The sequence below is a fragment of the Perca flavescens genome, chromosome 13 (genome assembly GCF_004354835.1).
Source record: "Perca flavescens isolate YP-PL-M2 chromosome 13, PFLA_1.0, whole genome shotgun sequence".
Taxonomy (NCBI): Eukaryota; Metazoa; Chordata; class Actinopteri; order Perciformes; family Percidae; genus Perca; species Perca flavescens.
In genome coordinates, this window is record NC_041343.1 from 20080710 (window position 1) to 20104452 (window position 23743).

Consider the following 23743-nt stretch of genomic DNA (forward strand, 5'->3'; position numbering starts at 1 on the left):
TAAAACAGGTTTTACATTACATACAAGAAAGTAAAATCAAATCAAATAAAGTCAAATAATCTGCAAATATACAAAGTAACCCAAAACCATAGCTGTCAGATAAATGTAGTTAAGTAAAAAGTACATGATTTCCCTCTGAAATGTGGTGGAGTAGGAGTATAAAGTAGTAGAAAATGGAAATACTACCTCGTAAAGTACCTCAAAACTGTACTCAAGTACAATACTTAAGTACTGAGTTACTTTCCACCGCTGATGTGTACACATTTACAGCAAAAAATGTGAGTCAAATCATCAACTGTCGTTGACTCCCATTTGAAATCACAGTTCATTTCATTTTCATTTTCAATTCATGACTTTTTCCTTCTGTCTTTTTCATCATTTCGCAAAAATCAACTATCACTGATCCTTCATCCATCCATCTACTTATCCAGCCTGTGGGCGAGATGGCGGTCCTCCCAGTCCTGCAGTCCACTCCCGCCCTCCTCTACCAATCGCTCCTCGCCCCTCGCCCCGTCGCAGCCGGCACCCCTTCGCCACCAAACCCGTCCAGTCAGAACTCCAACCTTCCCCTGGCCCCTCCCCTCAGCCTTCACCCAGATCCAAGCATAAAAAAACATCCAACCCTCTTCTTCCTGAGGCTCTTGCTTCTTCTGACCCACTACTTAATACTCCAAGCTCCCAGCTCCCAGCAACTACTCCCTCAATCCAGAGTGCCTCCTCTGTCCTGCCTCTCTCTGATGTGTCTCCTGTAAATCCTCCATCCCCCAAATCCTCCGAAGCACCCATAATCACGCCTTCTTCCCAAAACATTTCCTCTTCCCTTCATTCTCCATCTCCCAAATGCTCTGAATCTGTGCCTACTTTACCTGCTGCCTCAGTGGAGCCTTCTTTAGCAGTGCCCTCTGTCACCCTGAATTATCCTTCAAATACCCCCTCTAAACTGCCCTTTAAGCCACCCAGTGCCTCTGAAACAGGCATTACCTCATTAACTCCCAAATTTCCCTCCCCTGTATTGTCATTACCCAAGAATATCATAATATCATCCTCCACGGCTCCCCAAAAGTCTTCTCTCACTGAATCCACCACTCACACCCATAAGACCACATCTACTGACTCCCAGCCTCTTCCACCTAAATCCTCCTCTTCCTCAAAGCCCTCCCTGTCCTCTGAGCCTCCATCTGCTTACCCTCCACTCACCCGGAGCGTCTCTCAGCCTCCCTCTCTGCCCAGAATCTTCCAGTCAGGCTCAGGAAAAGGTATCTACATGGCTGGCAGATAGGCATGCTGCATGCTTTCCGATTCCTTATGTGTGATGGTTTGATGTTGTGTTCCACATGATTTCATGTTCATGTTACTTTACACAGTCAAAACAGTGTAGTATTCTACTTATGTACAGTGTGGTGTGTTGCGAGGAAGATCAGGTTGTCCTAATATCAGAATTTAGATCTGAACGTTTTGTCAGTGCTGCAGTACCTCAGACAACGAGAACAAAGGAAAGTTTTATAGCCGCTTGAAATGTGCTAAGTGGTATCTGCTTGTTTTTCTGTTAGTTTTTTTTTCTCAATTTTTTGCCTTTTAACTTTTTGAATTCAGTCCGTGTGATGCTGCAGTCAAGTTTTCAGTGGTTTAACTGTAAAGGATCTGTTACTAAGTACAAAGGCTAGTTAGTCTGCTATGGGATTGCCTCGGTTTTGATTATTACCAGTGTAGCCTACTCACAAGTCCAGGATGAAGGTTTATTTAAATATTTATCTCACACCATTGGGGAAGTAAAGCTTATCTAAAAGTTTGACCGGTCTGTTTCGATCCATGCTCACAGACTTCTCTACATCTAACTAGCTCCACGCTATAAACTTCTTTATAAATGTGCACTAAAACTGCCCTAAGAATAATATCAGCTGTTAATAATAAGAATATATCTAATTGTATAATAACTAATGCATGCAATACCAAATATAAACAACCATAGTGTAGTCTACCCATAATTAACTTATCATTATATACATAAAATAATTGTATGTATTTAAATGATATTGAAACATCCATGATACAACATAGACAATTTAATTAATACAAAGATGTGCTCTTACAAAACTGTGCTCTTACAAAACTCTTCTTGTTGTTCTACATACTTTTTAAATCCTTAGGAGATGAAAGTGAATTACAAAACAAACGTTTTAGAATTATTGAACATAAAGAAAAATAAATATTGAATTTGAAAATTATACAGTAATAGCATTTTGTTTACACTATTAAACACTGTTGAATAGTTTGTTCCTGACACATATGGATCACTGGTGTAATATAATTAGTAAAATGCACAATGTAACATTTGCTATGCTGTTCCCCTTTCACTCTTTGTTGACTATACATTGTTTTCTCTTTATTCCTCTTTTGTTCATCACTGCTCTTTCTACCCTCCTGTCCTCTCCTCAGTTTCTGTGTCACATCAACGGCGCCCCCCGGAGGTTCAAACTGCTGATGATCCTACTTTAGCCTCTGGTTTGTCTCTAGACTTGACTAAAGAGATGCTAGTGTGTTACAAATATTATTTTCAAATCTTTCAAAAGCTCTTTTTCTTTTCTCATTCTCTGTTTTGCTTATGATGTCTTTCATCGTCTGTGCTCTCTACTAGGCCATGCTCACATGTTCAGACCTCAGATTGTCAAGTCAATCGCCCGTCCCTCCTCTCCCTCTCCTTTTTCCGCTGATGCCCCTCCTCTTCCTAAATCTCACCCCTCTATCTCAGAGTCAGGTAACCAATGTCAAAAATATGGCAACTCCTCTTACTCTCCTCTCCTCGTTTTCTCCCACCATCTTCCTTCTTCATCTAATCTCTCCTATATCCTGCTCCACCTCATCTTCCCTGTCCTTCCTCTCTGCTTCCCTCAGGTGCTCAGTGGGTGTGGTTGACATCTGGTAGTGACATTACCCCTATCCCTCTGCTGAGTAGTCCCGATCTTGATGCCCTCTGTGACCCCGCGGCTCCAGCCCTTACTGCCTCTCTTCCACGATCCTCACCTACTCGCTCCTCTTCTCTTTCCACCTCTGTTTTGTTCTCCTCTCCTAACCCTCAGCTCACTGTCTCTCCTTCTGCTCCTCCCGCTCCGATCAGCTGCTGTCAGTCAGGTACAGCAGCCAACTAATCAAACAATCTCCTTTCTGTGTTTATTTCAGCCAAGACAGTTACCTTGTGCTTTTTGACATGTGAAAATGTCTCATTTGAAAGCAGATTTTTACCAAAATAGCCTTGCTTTTTCTCTTTTTAGGCTCAACGTTCCCCCAAGTAGACAAGGAAACAACTTTGAGCCCTTCGAGCAGAGGCGAGGGTTATCCTCAAAATAACCGGGCAGTGGCCAACATCAGAGTATCCAACCAGCCAATCAGACCAGCCCAGGATTCAAAGGCGGCCATCTCCGAAAACAAACCTGAACCAGCAAGGATCAGGTGAGGTCATGGGTTGATATCACATGAGTGTTTAAATTTAGATTGCTTGCTTCGGATGCTCAGAGTTATGTTTGGCCCCAAAATGCTGTGTGAAGAGAGAATGTGTCAGCAGACCACAGAGCTGAAAAGGCGTCTTCAAGACTGGTGGCAGCCCCCAGCACAGCTTGGGAGAAACATCAAAACAGAAAAGATAACAAGCTTTTAAAAAGCCAGAAAGCTCAGATTGTTCTTCTTGTGTTCTCAAGTTGTCTTAAGAAGACCAGACTTGTGACAGCAAGCAACAGTTTGAGATGGGCTGCCTGCTGAAATTGCATGATTGTATAAAGGAATGCTTTGGAAATACAATTATTTGGGAAATATAATCATTTGCTTTCAACCAGGGGAGCGTTAGCTTAGCTTAGCACAAAGACTGGAAACAGGGAAAAAGCCATTAGTTCTAGCCACAGAGAATGCAATGGTTTATAGTAAAGCCACCTACACATGATAAGCGATTTGCTCTCTGCGCACCTCTAGGTAGGGCGCAGAGCAAAGCGCAGTGCAGGTATTTGTCATCAAGGGTGGCAAGGAAGCTATTTCCCATTGCTAGGTAACAACAGCTGTTATCTCATTGGTTGCACTTTCGAAGGGTCAGCAGCAACTAGGTCAAAGATGAAATAATTTGAACTTTGAGCGCGACGTCAAAGGTAGCACAGCGCATAGTCAGGCGGCACCGCTCTCCCCATAGGAAATAAATGGAGCGGTTTTGCCGCCTATCATGTGTAGGCGGCTTTATACAATAAAGACTCCTTATTATTGATCAGCACCTAATCAAACTCGTTATGGTTCAAGTGACGCCAAGCTAACCAACCTTAGTGCTGAGTGAGGCAAACCCGCTTTAGCTTGCTGAGAATGCGTTGGTGTGGTTAACAGTTTATCCCTATTTATTTGCTCAAGAGATTTGTCAAAATATTGCTCATGTTTGAGCTTCCTTGATGCTAACATCTGATAACAGAGTGTTGTGTACCCTGCCTCCTGTTACACTGACCTTCCAGTACACAGCACTGGAATAATTATCAGATCTGTAGTCTGCTCTGTGACTTCCTGTTTCCACCCCTAATCACCTCCTGCACGCTCAGCCTTGTGAAACCTCACCCACTCATCTCTGGAGCCTGACTTCCAAAATTTTTGTCCCCAGTCCTGCCCAGTCACAGCTGATAATAGCCCCGCCCCCTCCATGGCCCTTCTCCTGCTGTGAGAGCTCAAGCTCCACCCCTCAGCAGCCCTCCACCAATGTTGTAGCGGCATTCATCACTCCTAAACAGCCAAATGCTCAGGGGGAAATTGATTTGAAAAAGCCAACCAATGGGAAGAGTGTTAGCGCTTTTAAGGCCGAAAAGCCACCACTAGCAAAGCCTGAGCTCGAACCTGACTTTGACGACATCATCTTTGAGTCATTTAACCAGAGACAAGAATCGGGTGGCTTGTTTCTGGAAGAGGATGACTCTAAACAGGATACTATCAAAAGGTGTCCTATGGGGTGAGTATTTATATTTGCAGATTAAGTAAAAAAAAAGAATATGAGAAAAATAAGGTTGCAAAATGTGAACTGATAGTGCTGATAATAAAAACACATACACATACACACAGATTTAGGATTAAGGAATATTGTTTATCTGTTCTGCAGTCTTGAACAGAACACCAATGAAAAGGCCGGTGGAGAAAAGCCGTTACTGACAAAGCAGTTAGAGGGAGCAGCGTTGGAGAAGGAGGTGATGATGAAGGCAGAGCAGGAGAAGCAGAGGGAGAAAAAACAAGAGGAGGAAAGGAGGAGGAAAGAGGAAGAGCAAAAAGTAATTCTCCAGAAGCAGGAAGAGAGGAGAAAACATGAAGAAGAGAAGAAGAGACTGTTAGAGGAGGAGAAGAAGAGGCTCTTACAGGAGGAGGAAGAGGTCAAGAAGGAGAAGGAATGGAAGAAATGCGAAGAGGAGAGACTCCTGAGGGAGAGGAGAGACAAACAGGAGAAACTGAGGGAGGAGGAGGAGGAGAAGAGAAAGTGGGGTGAAGAGGAGAGGAGGAAAAGAGAGCTACAGAGGAGACTCCTGGAGGTGGAGGAGGAAAAGGAAAAACTTAGGAGGGAGGAGGAGAGGAGACTTGAGAAAGAAAGATTCATGAGGAAAATGAAAGAGGAGGAGGAGAAAAGGATGGAGGAGAGGAGAGTGTTTGAGGAGCAAAGAAGGGCGATGGAGGAAGAGAAAAAGAGGCTCCTGGAAGAGGAAGAGAGGAAAAGGGTGGAGGAGAAACACTTGAAGGAGGATAAAGAGAAGGAGCAGCATAAAATGAAAGAGGAGGAAGAGAAAAGAAAGAGGGAGCAAGAGCAGAAAAAATGTCTGCAGGAGGAGGAGGAGAGAAAGAAAAATGAGGTAGAAGAGGAGAGGAAGAAATGGGAGGAGGACCAAGAGAGGAGGAAAGAGGTAGAGAGAAAGAAAAAAGAGGTAGAAGAGGAGAGGAAGAGGAGGGAGGAGGAGGAGAAGAGAGCCAAAGAAGCAGAGGAGAGAAGAAAGAGGGAAGAGGAAGAAAATGAGAGAGTACTCAAAGAGGAGAGGGAAAGGGAGGATAAAGAGAATGAGAGACTCTTAAAGGAGAAGGAAAGGATAGAGAGGAGAAAAAAAGAAGAGGAGAAAAGACGTGAAGAAGAGGAGAAGAGGAAAGAGAGACTGCTGAAGGAGCAGAAAGAAAAGGAGAGGATGAAATGCGAGGAGGAGGAAAAGGAGAGACGACTGAAAGAGGAGCAGAGAAGGCAAGAGGCAGAGAAGAAGAAAAAGGAGGAGGAAAAGAAAAAGCTGGAGGAGGCAGAGGAGAAGAGACATAGAGAGGAGAAAGAGAAAGTGGAAAGCAGAATGAAGGAGGAAGAAGACAGGAAAAAGAAAGAGGAGGAACAGAAGAAGAAGTTTCTGCAAGAGAAGGAAGAGATGGAAAGGAGAAGGAAGAAAGAGGAGGAGGAAGACAAGAGGAGGAAGAAGGATCGAGCAGCTCAGGTCTGCAGTCTGGAGGCCAACAAGTCAGATGAGGACAAGCAGAAGATGAAAACTCTGGTTTTTTCTTCTTCTTCTTCTTCTTCTTCTTCTTCTTCTTCTTCTTCTTCTTCTTCTTCTTCTTCTTCTTCTTCTTCTTCTTTTTGCCAGCTCTTCCCAGTTTCACACACTGGCCCACAGCTCTTAAAGATGTAACTCAAACTCCACTTCCTGATCCTCCCCTCCCTCCTCCTGACAGAACCAGCGTTACATCTGAGCAGCTGCCCTCACAAGTTTCCAGCCAAACACAAGACAGAGAGACAACTCTTCAATCAGTTAATAAACCAAGCTCTGCCTCCAATGAGCGGTGAGTTACACCACTGGAATAAAAAGTAATAATTTCACTGTGGGTTTTGATTTCTTTTTTTCTGTTTTTGTTTTGTTTTTATCTTAAATGGCTGTCATCTGCTTTCCTAATCAGCAAATTGAATCAATCAGTGTTTGGTTTAAAAGCTTGAAGTCACTTTTAAATTCTACTGATTTCAAGATCAGTCTTTGTTTTGTTACTCTGCATTTCCGCACTAAAGAGGTATCAAGCTGAGCTGAATCAGTCAACATTTCTATTTTGATTATTTCTCTGTTCTTCTGTGGTGATTATGCTGTGATTCTCTGCTCACATAAGACTGTGTTGGTTATCTATGTTGTAGGGGTGGGCAGATCGATCCCCAGAGTACTGATGCTGCTGACGCTAAGCCTTTTTTTGGATGTAAATACTAAATTGATACAAAATAAATCCATTTCTATTGTGTCTGCATGTGCTAGTTCAGAGAATTCACACAATAAAAATACATTATTTACCATTACAAGCAGTCTTGCAGTTTAACATGTATGTGATTTACAAACAACAGTCAAAAGAAAATACTAATTATGCTGTGGTATTACTTGGTATCAAATTGTATGGTATCGCCCACCCCTACTATAATTTTCTTCTGTTATTGTTGTTGTTGTTGTATGGCTTCCCTCCTCTCCTTTCCTTATTTCTGCTGAACTCTTTTTCTTCCACCCGCCCTCCTCCTTCTTCCTGTTTTATGTTTTTCTCTTTCTCTCCCCTTATTCCAGTCTGGGGCAACCCTCTCTCTTAAAGGAAGGTTCAAGGTCAAACATTGTTGTCCTAGAAAAGAAAATATCTGCCACATGTACTCAACCTGGCATCCGTTCAGGCCCTACTGTTCAGGATAAACCATTCACATTAGAGGTCTTGACCCGGGTGCCATCGCCACAGAGGCTTTCTGATGCAGAGGTTCCTCTATGGAAAGCGCTAGAAGGGAGAAGTGGGAAAGATACACCTGAAAATATCTCTGCCAAGGAGGGTACAAAACCTTTGTGCAGAGGGTAAGAATGGATGAGGGGAGGTCCGTCTGCCTGTCTGTCTGTCTGTCTGTTTTATCTGTCTTTCTCACCATCTGTGTGTCTGTCTGCTTCAGTGACAGTCTGGCTTGTTAATGATGTCGTAGGTAGCAAATATAAAACTTTAATGGCTGTATCTTCATGTGTTTTTTCTTCTAGCTCACACAGAGAAGATGCTTTTGATGTGGGCACCCCTGTCAGGCAGGAGAACCAGACACTAGAGACAAAAGACTCAGAAACACATCACATAGTCCCACCTCCTGCTGAACCCGCCGCACCACCAGTTAAAGAGGAGCCCAAAGAGCCAGAGGGACCCAGTGTGGAACCAGAAACCTCACCGGAGGTTTCCCCCAAACCAGCTGTCGAGCGCACGGCTCTGGCGCTGGAGCCGCTGCTTCCCTCAAAACCAGAACCAGGACTGCGGCCGGAACAGCCAGTTCTCCAGCCATTGGGAAAACCACAACAGGAGGGAGCAGATGAGGAGAAACCAGCCGAGATCGTGGCTGGTGATCAGGAAACTTTCATCAACAATAAGGAGCCAGTGTGCGAGGCAGAAAAGCAGCTGTGGGCGACGGTGGAGGAGACCACAGTGGAGACAGGAGAGGAAAGAGGGATGGAAAGTAGTGAGAGCACTGAAGAGAAGGATGAGAAGCAGGAGGAGGGTGGTGTAGGGGGGTGAGTCAGTGACGGTTCCTTTGTAGCATGGCATTACATGTCTGCTTTTTCTCAAATACAAACACACACTCACAAACACAGACAAACACACACACACCTGCACATGTACTGACTAATGTTCCTTTGTGGTGCTGCATCTTAACCAGTGCTTAGTTGCAATTAACCTCATCTGATGCTGTTTTCTTCATCTCAATTTCTGTCTATGCCGTTAGACTGGTTGTTTAAATGGACATTATGTGATGAGAGCTTTTCACAAGAGTACATTTTGTGCGTGCGTGTGTCTCTGTGTGTGGTAGTGCCCCGAAATGTGCACAGACAGAGGCAGATGTGTGTGTTGCAGAGCAGCAGATGGAGGCGCCTGCTGGCTTCATGTCAGCAGTAGTTGGTGTGTTGTATAGAGGGTGAGTCTCTGTCTGCCTGTCTATCAAATGGTTTGTTAGTGTGAGGCATTTTTTTAGACCAAACTTTAATACAATCAGAATATATTGCCAATAACTAATAATAAGGAGATAACTTTTGGATAATTCAATTACTTTTCAGACAGGTACAATAAAAACAACAAAATAATTAATAGTTCATCAAATACAACCTCAAAATAGTGATAACATTTTATACAATTGACTGAAATGGTGTAATAATAAAAAGTTTGGACTTACAAATATGATTACATATTTAACTCATAATCATAATTATATCAGAGGTTATTAAAAAGTTTTCAAAATATAAAAGTTACATCACTTATCTAATAATGGCAAGGAAATGTACCAGTATGCTTTTACAGTATTCAAATTACATATTGATCATTCTGTTACATGAATGTTTTATTTATCTATTTAAAGAGACATTTTAACAAGTTATTACTTTATCTCCATGGCAGTTATTATAGTATGAGTGCTTTATGCTGTGAAAAACTAGAAACAGGTTGGTGTTTTAATACCTGCGCTGTAGATAAACACTGTACATAAAACATTATTTATGAGCTTCCTAGAATACCTTGGTCCCAGTTAATCTACCATTGTTTCGGTTATTTAGTTATAATCCACTCAGTGAGCTGTTGTACACAATGTGCTGTTAATTTCAGCATGTCATAGAGAATAGGTGCATATTTATTGGCTGGCTGTGTTATCTTTCTCTGAGCTGCACGGCACCAGTTTTTCATCATGCCAGAGGTGATGGAAATGCCAGTGGGCTTTATTATGTTGTGCACTAGGTTGAAAAAAGTGTAGGGTGGTTCTCAGTGCAACCAACAATAAATGTTTCCTCTGTGTGCTTTGGACAAGCACCAAAACAAAGTCTGAGAAAAAGGAGTTACTTAATAAAGCATGCTGTCTGGCTTTCTGTCACACTGTTCAGAGCCTGCTGAGGTCATTTTAGGGTGAGCCCTGTCTCAGAGTTTTCCTGTCCCTCATGTCTGCCCCTTTAGCTATGAGACAGTGGCCTCCATCCTGCAGACAACTGGACCCACTGATGCAGGTCATCCACAACACTCTGCAGACCATCCACACCTCCTTATAAGTAATGAAGATCAGCCATTTTCACATGAAGTAGATGCAGAGATTCTGCATTCCTCTGAGCCAGATGACGAGCCACTGACTCCCGTTGGTGTGGGCATTTCTCCACCCACGGCCTTCTCTGACACGACAGAAAACCAGACGATTAGTGTACAGACTGGATTAGCTCAGAAACCTTCACATGGGCTAAGTCTGGTGGCAAGTCTGAGACTGGCAGCTAGTGAGCAGGAGAAGGAGAGAGAGCAGGAGAGAGGGGAGAAGGAAAGGATAGAAAGCATGAAGAGGGAGGAAAGAGAGAGGGCAGAGAAGCAGGAGGGAGAAGAGGCAGAGAAGAAAGAAAAAGAGACCGTGGAAAAGAAAAATAAGGAGCGACGGAGGTTGGAAAAGGAGAGAGAAGAGATGGAGAAAGAAAAGGAGGAGGAGAGAAAGAGGTTGGAGAAAAGGCAAGAAGAGATGGAGAAAGAAAGGATGAAGAGAGAAAAAGAGGAGAAGAGAAAGAGGTTGGAAAAGGAGAGAGAAGAGATGGAGAGAGAAAGGATGGAGAGAGCAAAGAAGGAGGAGAGAAAGAGGTTGGAAAAGGAGAGAGAAGAGATGGAGAGAGAAAGGATGGAGAGAGCAAAGGAGGAGGAGAGAAAGAGGTTGGAAAAGGAGAGAGAAGATATGGAGAGAGAAAGGATGGAGAGAGAAAAGGAGGAGGAGAGAAAGAGGTTGGAGAAAAGACAAGAAGAGATGGAGAGAGTAAGGATGGAGAGAGCAAAGGAGGAGGAGAGAAAGAGGTTGGAAAAGGAGAGAGAAGAGATGGAGAGAGAAAAGATGGAGAGAGAAAAGGAGGAGGAGAGAAAGAGGTTGGAGAAAAGACAAGAAGAGATGGAGAGAGTAAGGATGGAGAGAGCAAAGGAGGAGGAGAAAAAGAGGTTGGAAAAGGAGAGAGAAGAGATGGATAGAGAAAGGATGGAGAGAGAAAAGGAGGAAGAGAGAAAGAGATTGGAAAAGGAGAGAGAAGTAATAGAGAGAGAAAAGGAGGAGAGAAAGAGGTTGGCAAAAAAGAAAGAAGAGATGGAGAAAGAAAGGATGAAGAGAGAAAAGGAGGAAAAGAGAAATAGGTTGGAAAAGGACAGAGAAGAGATGGAGAGACAAAGGATGGCGAGAGCAAAGGAGGAAGAGAGAAAGAGGTTGGAAAAGGAGAGAGAAGAGATGGAGAGAGAAAGGATGGAGAGAGAAAAGGAGGAGGAGAGAAAGAGGTTGGACAAAAGACAAGAAGAGATGGAGAGAGTAAGGATGGAGAGAGCAAAAGAAGAGGAGAGAAAGAGGTTGGAAAAGGAGAGAGAAGAGATGGAGAGAGAAAGGATGGAGAGAGAAAAGGAGGAAGAGAGAAATAGATTGGAAAAGGAGAGAGAAGTAATGGAGAGAGAAAAGGAGGAGAGAAAGAGGTTGGAGAAAAGACAAGAAGAGATGGAGAGAGTAAGGATGGAGAGAGCAAAGGAGGAGGAGAGAAAGAGGTTGGAAAAGGAGAGAGAAGAGATGGAGGGAGAAAAGGAGGAAGAGAGAAAGAGATTGGAAAAGGAGAGAGAAGTAATGGAGAGAGAAAATGAGGAGAGAAAGAGGTTGGCAAAAAAGAAAGAAGAGATGGAGAAAGAAAGGATGAAGAGAGAAAAGGAGGAAAATAGAAATAGGTTGGAAAAGGAGAGAGAAGAGATGGAGAGAGAAAGGATGGAGAGAGCAAAGGAGGAGGAGAGAAAGAGGTTGGAAAAGGAGAGAGAAGAGATGGAGAGAGAAAGGATGGAGAGAGCAAAGGAGGAGGAGAGAAAGAGGTTGGAAAAGGAGAGAGAAGAGATGGAGAGAGAAAAGATGGAGAGAGAAAAGGAGGAAGAGAGAAAGAGATTGGAAAAGGAGAGAGAAGTAATGGAGAGAGAAAATGAGGAGAGAAAGAGGTTGGCAAAAAAGAAAGAAGAGATGGAGAAAGAAAGGATGAAGAGAGAAAAGGAGGAAAAGAGAAATAGGTTGGAAAAGGAGAGAGAAGAGATGGAGAGAGAAAGGATGGAGAGAGCAAAGGAGGAGGAGAGAAAGAGGTTGGAAAAGGAGAGAGAAGAGATGGAGAGAGAAAGGATGGAGAGAGCAAAGGAGGAGGAGAGAAAGAGGTTGGAAATGGAGAGGAAAGAGATGGAGAAAGAAAAGGAGGAGGAGAGAAAGAGGTTGGAGAAAAGGCAAGAAGAGATGGAGAAAGAAAGGATGAAGAGAGAAAAAGAGGAGAAGAGAAAGAGGTTGGAAAAGGAGAGAGAAGAGATGGAGAGAGAAAGGATGGAGAGAGCAAAGAAGGAGGAGAGAAAGAGGTTGGAAAAGGAGAGAGAAGAGATGGAGAGAGAAAGGATGGAGAGAGCAAAGGAGGAGGAGAGAAAGAGGTTGGAAAAGGAGAGAGAAGATATGGAGAGAGAAAGGATGGAGAGAGAAAAGGAGGAGGAGAGAAAGAGGTTGGAGAAAAGACAAGAAGAGATGGAGAGAGTAAGGATGGAGAGAGCAAAGGAGGAGGAGAGAAAGAGGTTGGAAAAGGAGAGAGAAGAGATGGAGAGAGAAAAGATGGAGAGAGAAAAGGAGGAGGAGAGAAAGAGGTTGGAGAAAAGACAAGAAGAGATGGAGAGAGTAAGGATGGAGAGAGCAAAGGAGGAGGAGAAAAAGAGGTTGGAAAAGGAGAGAGAAGAGATGGATAGAGAAAGGATGGAGAGAGAAAAGGAGGAAGAGAGAAAGAGATTGGAAAAGGAGAGAGAAGTAATAGAGAGAGAAAAGGAGGAGAGAAAGAGGTTGGCAAAAAAAAGAAAGAAGAGATGGAGAAAGAAAGGATGAAGAGAGAAAAGGAGGAAAAGAGAAATAGGTTGGAAAAGGACAGAGAAGAGATGGAGAGACAAAGGATGGCGAGAGCAAAGGAGGAAGAGAGAAAGAGGTTGGAAAAGGAGAGAGAAGAGATGGAGAGAGAAAGGATGGAGAGAGAAAAAGAGGAGGAGAGAAAGAGGTTGGAGAAAAGACAAGAAGAGATGGAGAGAGTAAGGATGGAGAGAGCAAAAGAAGAGGAGAGAAAGAGGTTGGAAAAGGAGAGAGAAGAGATGGAGAGAGAAAGGATGGAGAGAGAAAAGGAGGAAGAGAGAAATAGATTGGAAAAGGAGAGAGAAGTAATGGAGAGAGAAAAGGAGGAGAGAAAGAGGTTGGAGAAAAGACAAGAAGAGATGGAGAGAGTAAGGATGGAGAGAGCAAAGGAGGAGGAGAGAAAGAGGTTGGAAAAGGAGAGAGAAGAGATGGAGGGAGAAAAGGAGGAAGAGAGAAAGAGATTGGAAAAGGAGAGAGAAGTAATGGAGAGAGAAAATGAGGAGAGAAAGAGGTTGGCAAAAAAGAAAGAAGAGATGGAGAAAGAAAGGATGAAGAGAGAAAAGGAGGAAAATAGAAATAGGTTGGAAAAGGAGAGAGAAGAGATGGAGAGAGAAAGGATGGAGAGAGCAAAGGAGGAGGAGAGAAAGAGGTTGGAAAAGGAGAGAGAAGAGATGGAGAGAGAAAGGATGGAGAGAGCAAAGGAGGAGGAGAGAAAGAGGTTGGAAAAGGAGAGAGAAGAGATGGAGAGAGAAAGGATGGAGAGAGAAAAGGAGGAAGAGAGAAAGAGATTGGAAAAGGAGAGAGAAGTAATGGAGAGAGAAAATGAGGAGAGAAAGAGGTTGGCAAAAAAGAAAGAAGAGATGGAGAAAGAAAGGATGAAGAGAGAAAAGGAGGAAAAGAGAAATAGGTTGGAAAAGGAGAGAGAAGAGATGGAGAGAGAAAGGATGGAGAGAGCAAAGGAGGAGGAGAGAAAGAGGTTGGAAAAGGAGAGAGAAGAGATGGAGAGAGAAAGGATGGAGAGAGCAAAGGAGGAGGAGAGAAAGAGGTTGGAAATGGAGAGGAAAGAGCAAAAGAACAATCAAAGGGAGGAGAGGGAAAAGGCAGAGAAAGAACGGAAGCAGCACATCGAGGGAGAAAAGAAAGAAAGTGAAGAGGGGAAGAGAAAGATGGAGAGGGAGAAGAAGAGAAAGGGAGAGGAGAACCGTGTGAGGCAAAAGGAAGAGGACAGCAAAGGAGAGAAATCACAACAGAAACAAGAGATCATTTCTGGCTCTATGTCACTGCAGGAAGTCATGAACAACCAATCAAATGACTGGCCTCCTCTGAAGGAAGCAGAGTTGGATGATATTGCATATGCTGAGAAGCTACAGGGTGATGAAGAGCAGTCAAAAAACAAGTCTGATCCCAAAGTAGTTAGAACTAATACTGAAGTCAAACTGGTTTCGACCAGACCTGCTGATTCTGTCCCTGCAGCCAGACCAACAAGCAAACGCGACTCCAGATCAGTCAAACCCAAAGACTCTGTCATTGCTCTTAAGAAAGGCCTGGATAATCATGGTCTGAGATCAGTTAAAGAAGGAAAATCCAACCTGAAATCTGGTGCCATCCCAGTGTGGTTGAGAGAGGAGGAGGAGGACGAGGAGGTGGAGTATGAGAGAGGACAGGAAGATCTTGGCTCCATCTGGCTGGCTGAGCTGTACATGGAAGGGGAAGCAGGGTGAGTAAGTGTGGGTGAGAGGGATAAAAAGCAGCAGGGAGAGAGAGGTGAGTACTGTAACTGGGCCAGCCAAATGAGAGATATCTGCTTGTTGCCTCTTGTGGATCAGAGGACTAATGCCTGTGCATTTGTGGAGTATGCTTCCTCCAATAACAGAGGCTTTGACTCAATATACCTGCAGGGAAATAATAATGACTTACTAAGCATTACTATCCTTCATTTACTGAGGGTTTGGCCTTTTACTGCAGGTCTTTCTCAAGAAAGAGTTGTGTGTTGGCATGTGAGTCATTTACTGTATGTGTCATCCTAAACAACATAATTACCATGTTGTTTGATGAAGGAAACTGGAATTTCCACTTCACAACGTGCGTTGGTTATGACTTATAACAGAGGCTTTCTGCGGTGAGAGGGATAGTTGGGGTGGAGGGCAAAGATACTGCGTCAGGTGAAAGAGACGGGATGTTGCTGGTGTTCTAGAAACAACGGGAAGTGAGCTGTTTTAGTTTGGCCGCTGATTTAGCACACAATTTGCTTCAAATATCTCACTCCTTCTCAGAGTCAAATAAATCTGAACACACAGACATGATACACCGGATAAGCGGACGAAGATGGATGGATGGATGGACACAGACATGATACACATATTTTTAGATGCAGTGTGACTTACACTTTCTGAAGATAGCATCATCTCCAAAACATCTATAAATCTCCTTAGAAATCATAGAAAAAAAGACACTGTCGGAAAGTGTCTGAACTTTTAAAAAACCCTGACCACTTATAGCATTGTGCTCAGTTTTTTTTTGTTTTTTTGTGCTTCAGAAGGGAACCTGTGTCGGTAAACTGAGTCTGTCCTACATCGCTGTTGTAGTCATTTGTACTTGGAGAAAAAAGGCTTTGGTCAAACATTCAGCAGTAGTCCAACAAGCATGAACAGGGGGAAGATGTGCAATGGATGTATCTGCATCTACTTTATGTTTCTGTCCACGATTGTCACTGTGTAAACAGGGGCTGACATCAAGTAATATTGCCAGGTTCCTTGCGTTTGTTCAGTACTCATTGCAGCTAAATAGCATGTCAATTGGCATGGATACATGGATTGGTTTGGTCATATTGCAGTTCAATGGAGGCTGGAGCATGTTTTAAATTGGTGTTTCGCTTTGGTTGAGTTACATATTTTTATGCCTCCAACATGTCCAGTTTGGTATAATCTTGCATAGCCAGACCTCTGTCTGGTCAAACTTGTGGAAGTCTGGGGACATCTTGTCTCAACAATGGGGATGTAAAGACCTTTGGGAAGCTTAAGATTAGCTGGTGTGTCCTTCTTTAACAAACACCATGCTCTCCCCTAAATTACTGTGAATTGGTTTAAAGGTTTATTTACATCAAAGAATTCAGCATCAATTTAGAAGCTCTGAAGAGCCCACAGAGGACCTCACTCCAGATTCTCAAAATGGTCCTCTAAAGTTCTTTGTGTGAAGAGCGCATATATGCTTCATAAATTGGGTGGGATCAATAATTGATCAATGGCTACAAGCCAACTGGCCTTCTTTTCAACAAAGACATCTCGGAGCCCCATTGATAACCCATTCCAGATGTTTCCAGAGAAGTGTCCTCTGAAAGTAAAGTTCATCTAAGGTCTCCTGTCGAATCTTAAGTACAAGTCATATAGAATGGTCAGATAAAATAGGGTGTTAATACACTTCAAAAGTATGGCCACAACCAACTGTGTCTTTTCTAAACAACTTTCATGCTTGTATTTTCTCCGACCTTTGTTAGATTAACAAGGTGGAGCTCTGGCTGCATGAGATGAATGGTGGTATGTTGCCAGAGGGGAATGGAGCATGAAGGATCTGTAGCTGGTCAGTTTTTTCAAAAGCACTTCAGCCTTCAGGTTCAGCTCTGAAATCTCCTTTTCTGTCTTCAGCCCAGGCCACCCGTCCCTTGCTGGTACCCAGATGCCCTCCTCACTCCCTTCCCGTGGACAAACCTTTAACCAGAGCTCTGCTGCCAGTCAGCCAAATGAACCTAAACACTCTCTAACCAGTCTGGCAGACCATCCTCATCCTAAACCTCCCTCAGGGTCTAAGCAGGAGGAAGAAATCAGACAGGCAACTAGAGCAAAACCTGCTCCCCAATATAGTGGAGCACAAAATCAGCCAATGAAAGGACATAGAGATGATGTTATCACACAAGCTAGTCACAGCATGGAGGTAGCAGCCAATGAGGAGGGAGAAGTTGTTCAATCGTCTGTGGTGCCTTGGCCCCTTCCTCTGAGCTCAAACACTGCCAGCATGCACAGATACACCGAGATACACACAGACACGAACATCAATAAGATGAACAATGACACAAACATGGGCAAAATAGCTACAGAGTCACACAAGAGTCTTGAAACGAGGGATGATAAAGACACGAGTCACCCCAGTTTAAACAACGCCACACACGCCACAAAGAGTGACAGTCCACAAAGTGACACACAAACACACACCGCTGATATCAACCATCTCACCAAAGCCCAACAGCTCCAAGAGGAGGAGAGGTTGTTATTGGCTAAAATTCATCTGATGGCAGGTGACACATCCCCCGTCTCTGGCCCTCGCAGTATGAAGCTCCTCATCCCCGACCCCCGTGATATTGACTGTGACACAGCAGAGCTTGTTGATCACAGTCAGCACTTGATACCCTGCTGTGATAGCCTGCAGGAAATATCACTAACCGAGGCAGAAGAGCCACAGGCCATTAAGCCTGGGCAAAATAAAGAAGGAGAGGAGGATGTGTAAGTCAGCATGGGGTGTCACCTGTGCTCTAGAAAATGACATGCCACTAAAGCCTAAACCCTTTTTTTATTTTCATTATGTCAGTCTGGTCTGTGGTAGTGGGCTGACTGACTAAACGACATGGCTAAAAAAAGTAGCAACACATCTTAGAAAACAAAATGTTTCCTTTTCAAACTTTCAAAAGACGTAAAACAGCTCTGGCAATATGTGTGTTGCCAGCTGAGTGCATGGAGGCGCTGTGTAGTTTCAAGCACTGCTGCTGTGTATGATATGCTTTTGAACTGAATACCAAAGCATAGGAAAATGCCCAACATAGACAAGTGTTTAGACTGCTTTGTTCTGAGGTGACGAAAAATTGGCCAAACAGCAATGACCTGTGTTGAGGAAACCGTGCTGAAAACCATAGGTTCCCATTCTCTTGAATGCTCTATGTTCCCTGTCATGCCCTCTAACATCAAGTCTGTGCTGCCGTCTGTCGTGTCAGCATCGTGCATGTCTCTCGCTCACGTCTACGAATTGCTGCTTGATGATCTCCATTGTTTCACTAAACAAAGTCCGTCTTCCATCTCATCACTTTTCTTTTGTTTATGTCCCGTCTCCTCTTAGGCTAAAAGGCCATGCGGCCGACGTCCCTGATGGTGGAGAGAATAAACCGGCATCACAGCTTGGAGACACCTCCAGCACACACACCAGTGAAAAAACACACATCACTCCTCCCCACCACTGTGAGATAACCACATCTCGACTTCCTACTTTACCAGAAGAAGAAACCACTGACCTGAAGCCCCCCCATACGGCTCCAATGGTCAGAGAGGAGGCAGACGGGAAAGACAGTGCAGCTGAGGTAAATATACACAATACTGATGTGAACATACTGTAAACTCTCGCATGCTTTTTAAATCACACACAACAAAAACTGAATTTCTTTCTCTTCATCCCTTCCTCCTCTGCCTCGTCCAGGGCCTGGTGAACTCCAGCCAGTCGCTGCTGCAGTGGTGTCAGGACATCACCAACGGGTACCGGGGGGTAAAGGTCACCAACTTCAGCACGTCGTGGAGAAATGGCCTTGCTTTCTGTGCTATCCTACATCACTTTCATCCAGACAAAATGTACGGCATAATAGCGACAGAACCTTTTTCTCAACTTTAGAGCTAAGATTGTCATGTTAACAATATCTGCTCAGTACCTAAACCATTAATTTAAAGCTGCAACAATTAGTCGATTAATCGATTGTTAGAAAAAATGAATTGGAAACTGGGAAGATCTGATTCCTTTTTCCATTTTATATAATTGTATATTGATTCTGTTTTGGTTTTTGGGGTGTAGTTTGGACAAAACAAAACATTTTGGACAATTTTAATGGGCGTTATTTTTTTAATCAAGAAAATAACAAGCCCATTAAGCGATAATGAAAATATTTTTTTGTTTCAGCACTACATTAATTTGAATGTTGTAAATCTGCTGTAGGTATGTTCTCATTATATTATTCCCTGGTTTTGTCCTATTAGAGATTTTGACAAATTGGACTCTCATGACATCAAGCTCAACAACAAGAAGGTAAAGACGTGGCTCACGTTATCATGTTGCCAACTGTATATTCAGCTCTTTGGTGCCATCAGAAGTGTTGATAGTTTACTGTTTAACATATAGTTATCTTTGTTTCTCTTTGTTTATGATGTCTTTCTCTTCTGACAACATCAGGCGTTTGACAGTTTTGAGGCGCTGGGCATCTCTCGCCTGTTGGAGCCATCCGACATGGTTCTTCTGTCCGTCCCTGACAGGCTCATAGTCATGACCTACCTCAGCCAGATCCGCTCACACTTCACTAACCAGGAGCTGAGCGTGCTGCAGATAGAGCACAACAGCAGTCAGTCCAGCTACGGCCTCACCCTCTCTGGTCCCGGTCCCACTGATGTCGACGCTGCCGCTTTCTGCATGGCCAGACTGAACGAAGGAGTGAACCTAGAGGAAGGAGGGAGCAGCACGTTGGTCGTCGCGCCACCGAGGACCAAACGACTGCTTAAAGGTGTCGGCCTCTATTCCATCTTTAAACATTTCAACTTTCTTATACTTCAGCTATTATTTTTTACCGTGATTCATCTGTTTTAAAGGCTGATTTGTTCAATGTTGTGGATGTTTTAGTGGGTTCATCAAAACAAATTGTGCAGTCAAACCCACTTAAGCTTCCAGTCCATATTCAAAGGTATTTTTGCATGGATTCCATTGGAATGTGAAAAGAAGAGACAAAATCACCAAAGACCCCACACATCCTGCACACACTCTCTTTAACCTCCTCCCCTCTGGCAGGCGCTACAGATCCCTGCGCACAAAAACAACCTGACATAAGAACAGCTTCTTTCCCACTGCCATCACTCTGCTGAACTGTGGATAAGTGGGATCATCCCCACTTTGGCCACTCACCCACTTCTCTACACATTACATACTTATCATTCCAATATGCATCTTGCACACTACTTTGCACTATTACTTTTTGCACTCTACATCCCACTCCATGTGTACTTGTCTTGATATTATGTCTTATTTGTATATTTGTATTTTTGTATATTATGTTGATATGTGCCTATATGTATATTGTTGTCTCTATTGTACAGTATATGTCTGTAATACTATTTGTCTACGTATAGAGAGTTAACACCTACCAAAGTCAAATTCCTTGTGTATGTAAGTATACTTGGCCAATAAATCTGATTCTGAAAAATACGAGAAAAGAGACAAGGAAAGAGGAAAGGGGAACATTAGTGTGTCTCCAGGGAACGTAGGAATGTGAAGTAGCACAGTTTGAACAAAGGAGTCGAGAAGGAGGAGGGATAAACAAATCATTAAATCAAGTTCACAGCAACTCAGTTAAGATTCTAGTACGTTTCCCAAGGTTCCCAAAGATACCAAATATGTCCTGATGGAAATGTGTATAAAATGAGGAATATGGCCCTACATGAACAGGGGTTTCTGTCAGTGCTCTTGTCACTGGTTTGAAGCAGGTTACATTTAGTCTACCAATCAGGATTGAGCAAAATAATTGAACCAAAATGGGATTGTTTGCTTATGTTGCCAGGCAACCATCCATCAAATCAGATCACACACCACACCCACACAGTCCTGATGAAGCAGTGTTGAACTCTAAATAAATAATGCCTGATTATGTTAAATTGATTATTATGATGGTTACTTAGGAAATTATGTCATTAGATTCAAGAATCCAACTTCTGATAGTTGTTCTCATCTGATTTTAGTGGACGAGTCAATAAACCCAGTCCCAGCCCCAAGGTCCGTTAACAAAACAGTCAAATCTGGACTTGCTCAGGTAACACTTTCTGTCCTTTGTTGGCTTTAATGTTTAAACTGTTTTCTAAAACATGAATTCAAAAGCACTTCAAAGTATATTTTTACCTGGAGAAAGTAGTTTTATATAGTTTCATGTTTTTCTTGTCCAGGATGAAGACCCAAAGACAGGAATCACTAATAATACAGGTGGGTACCTGAAGCCTTTCAGAAACAAATATTTATTCATCTTCCCATCTTCATGTCTTTCTCTTCTTTTTCTTTTACACTTTGATTTGGCCAATGTGTGTTTCCCTGTGTGCAGAGTTGCAGAGTGCAGCTAAGACCCAGCCTCCCAAACAAGAAGAGGAAACAATGGTCAGTAATGGCTTTCTCACTTAACGTTTTCTCTTCTCTACTTCCTCTTTTCTTTATCTTTAACTCTCACTGTCAGGTCAAGTCAAATGAACATCATTAACATGACGGTTGGCTGCAAGAAAGAACAAATCATATTTTTACATTGCTTTTACCTTGTACAAAAGCTGCTCAATTTTATTCCATCCTTTTGGCCGCTCTCTAATCTTTTGACTCTCTTCTTCTACTTGTTTTCTTGTTTCCCTGAACTCCCTTTCCTTTGATCTCCTCCATTTTTCCTGTCTTTGTGGCTGTCTGTCACCGTCTTGTGTATGTTCATGTATGATTGTGTGTGTTTGCGTGCGCGCGCACGTGTGTGTGTGTGTGTGTGTGTGTGTGTAATGGGGCTTGTGGTCAGTGTCTGCAGGACACCAGCCAGTATGTGCTGAGTGAGCTGGCAGCGTTGGAGACAGAGCAGAAGCACATCGACAGCAGAGCCGCTGTGGTGGAGAGAAGACTGCGGAGCCTCATGGAAACAGGTGAACACACCCACACAAAAATGATATCATCAGCAAGTAATACACAGGAAACACTTAGGGAGCAGGAGTGAGTGGTGTAGGTTTTCTCATATATCCATATCCAGTTGTATACAAACTGCCCTTTGTGTTTCTGTTTATACAGGAAGCGACCGTGATGAAGAGGAGAGACTGATTCAGGAGTGGTTCACTCTGGTGAACAAGAAGAACGCTCTGATACGCAGACAGGACAACCTGGAGCTACTGTAAGGCCTCTCACACACAAACAGTACACACATGTATACGTACACATACACTTCTTTTAATTGTTCTGATTATTTACTGTGTCTACAGACAAGAGGAGCAGGATCTGGAGAGGAGGTTTGAGCTTCTGAACAGGGAACTACGGGTCATGATGGCTATAGAAGGTAAGTGACCAACTGAGATTGAAGAAGTTATCAGATCATGTACCTATCTCCTGTTCACCACCAGCACCAGAAGAAGAACTGGATGTTAAGTCTCGTGCTCAACAGCACTTTATTTTTAAGTAAAGGTGAATGAAAATGTAAACCTTTTGTTAATACAAGAAAAAATAGAAAAAAACTGTACATTGTTATATGACCTGTTATGTAAAGTTCTGCTGTTTTCCCTGCAGACTGGCAGAAGTCGTCCACTCAGCAGCAGAGGGAGCAGCTGCTCCTCCAAGAGCTGGTGTCTTTGGTCAACCAGCGGGACGAGATCATCAGAGACATCGATGCCAAGGAGAGAGGGTAAGTGTATGTGTGTATATACGAGTGGAAAAAAAACAAATCATAGGGAGATATCAAATCCCTAAAACAAAAGAGAAAGCATTGAAAAAAATATATTAAGGCCTATATACTGTATATTTCAAATTAAACATTTAGGTCCATATCTGCAAAACATAGACATGTTAGTTCAATGTAGTTCAGTGATATGTATTATTTGTATTCCTAATATGTGTTTGTGTTTGCAGGGCAATGGAGGAAGATGAGCGTCTGGAGCGCGGTCTGGAGATGAGGAGGCAAAAATATAACAATAAAGACAAATGTGTCCTACAGTGAGAACGGCTTTTACTACTGCGACTCTGAAGTCCCGAAAGATGATTATTTCTCCATGTTTCCCTGTTTTTTTAGTGCCTTTATTTTCCCAGAGAACTGTTAAAACCCATTATGAGGAAAGACAAGATATGGGCAGACAAACTGTGTTTTCTTTTAAAGTGTTTTCTTGAAAATGAATATCTGTTGATGTCAAAGTTTCATTCTGTCTTAAGTATTATTTTGATTCTGTTTGCATATTTTTATTTATTTAAATAATGTGTCAGATTGTTGTTCATCATTTGCACATGTGTTTTGTGTGTTTGAATCCTGGCTTTTTTTTATTATTATAAAGAATAGGTTCCCTTCGTGAAGACAAGAGCTTGTCAGAATCTGTTGGCTTAAAACCAAAATGTGCCTTATTCTTTCTGTTGTTTCTGGTGATATTTGTCTTACATTTCTATTTCACCCTGTCCACCCTGAAAGTGAAAAATATTTGGTTGTAACATGCCAAGACATATTAGATATAAAAACAACACGTCATGAGCTGGACTCAAACTCACAATATTAGGAGTGCAGGGTACATGTTTTCAACTTAAGGATGACCCCCAACATCACATTTTTATAAACCCTAAAAGCCTTTCCACTAATTGCAATATAGATTTTTTTCTTCTTTTAGATGTTACGTGTTGGAAGTGTTAAGGAGTTATTAAATCTTGTGTGCACACAGACCCTGAATGCCTTAAATCACCTATAACGTGTATGGATGTGATGTTCATGCCTGCTGTTTCCTCACTTCTGTGTCCTTTGACTACTGTATGCATGCTGTTTGAGTTGTACTGATAAAGTGGTACTCTGCTACACATCACGACTGTATACCTATCACACACTGTATACCTGATGTTGCTGTCTATATTTATGAGGTGAAGACATGATGAATGATATTGATAAATAAGTTGAAGATATTGGTTGGTTGCTTACAGTTTTGTATTTGGGATTTATTTAGTATTGGACACAACATGAAACTATGGAATATAATGCAATCTGATACAATGTTCCTGCGACAAACACGTTTTGTGAAGCGTACCAACAATTAGTTTGCACTAGATTGCAGTGTAAGTTATGAGGAAAGAAATCCTGCTATTTATGATAATTAAAAC

At 42.7% G+C, this 23743-nt stretch overlaps 1 protein-coding gene across 9 annotated transcripts in view; it reads left to right on the plus strand.

Moving 5' to 3' along the window:
- The window catches only part of ehbp1l1b (EH domain binding protein 1-like 1b), a 30835-nt gene extending 7287 nt beyond the window's left edge, over window positions 1-23548 (plus strand). For 2 of the 9 annotated variants that reach the window (XM_028594524.1, XM_028594525.1), the window contains 21 exons: window positions 432-1256; window positions 2437-2502; window positions 2636-2755; window positions 2893-3129; window positions 3270-3447; window positions 6697-6804; window positions 7557-7829; window positions 8004-8519; window positions 16528-17379; window positions 17987-18224; window positions 18341-18489; window positions 18889-18937; window positions 19082-19406; window positions 20632-20702; window positions 20833-20869; window positions 20985-21037; window positions 21441-21552; window positions 21695-21794; window positions 21883-21956; window positions 22184-22298; window positions 22523-23548. In XM_028594524.1, the coding sequence (XP_028450325.1) occupies window positions 432-1256; window positions 2437-2502; window positions 2636-2755; window positions 2893-3129; window positions 3270-3447; window positions 6697-6804; window positions 7557-7829; window positions 8004-8519; window positions 16528-17379; window positions 17987-18224; window positions 18341-18489; window positions 18889-18937; window positions 19082-19406; window positions 20632-20702; window positions 20833-20869; window positions 20985-21037; window positions 21441-21552; window positions 21695-21794; window positions 21883-21956; window positions 22184-22298; window positions 22523-22610 (4586 nt within the window). In that variant the 3' untranslated portion in view covers window positions 22611-23548. The remainder of the gene's footprint in view (window positions 1-431; window positions 1257-2436; window positions 2503-2635; window positions 2756-2892; window positions 3130-3269; window positions 3448-6696; window positions 6805-7556; window positions 7830-8003; window positions 8520-16527; window positions 17380-17986; window positions 18225-18340; window positions 18490-18888; window positions 18938-19081; window positions 19407-20631; window positions 20703-20832; window positions 20870-20984; window positions 21038-21440; window positions 21553-21694; window positions 21795-21882; window positions 21957-22183; window positions 22299-22522) is intronic. The other 7 variants (XM_028594529.1, XM_028594526.1, XM_028594530.1 and 4 more) reach the window with 7 other exon arrangements.
- Window positions 23549-23743: the final 195 nt, after the last annotated feature.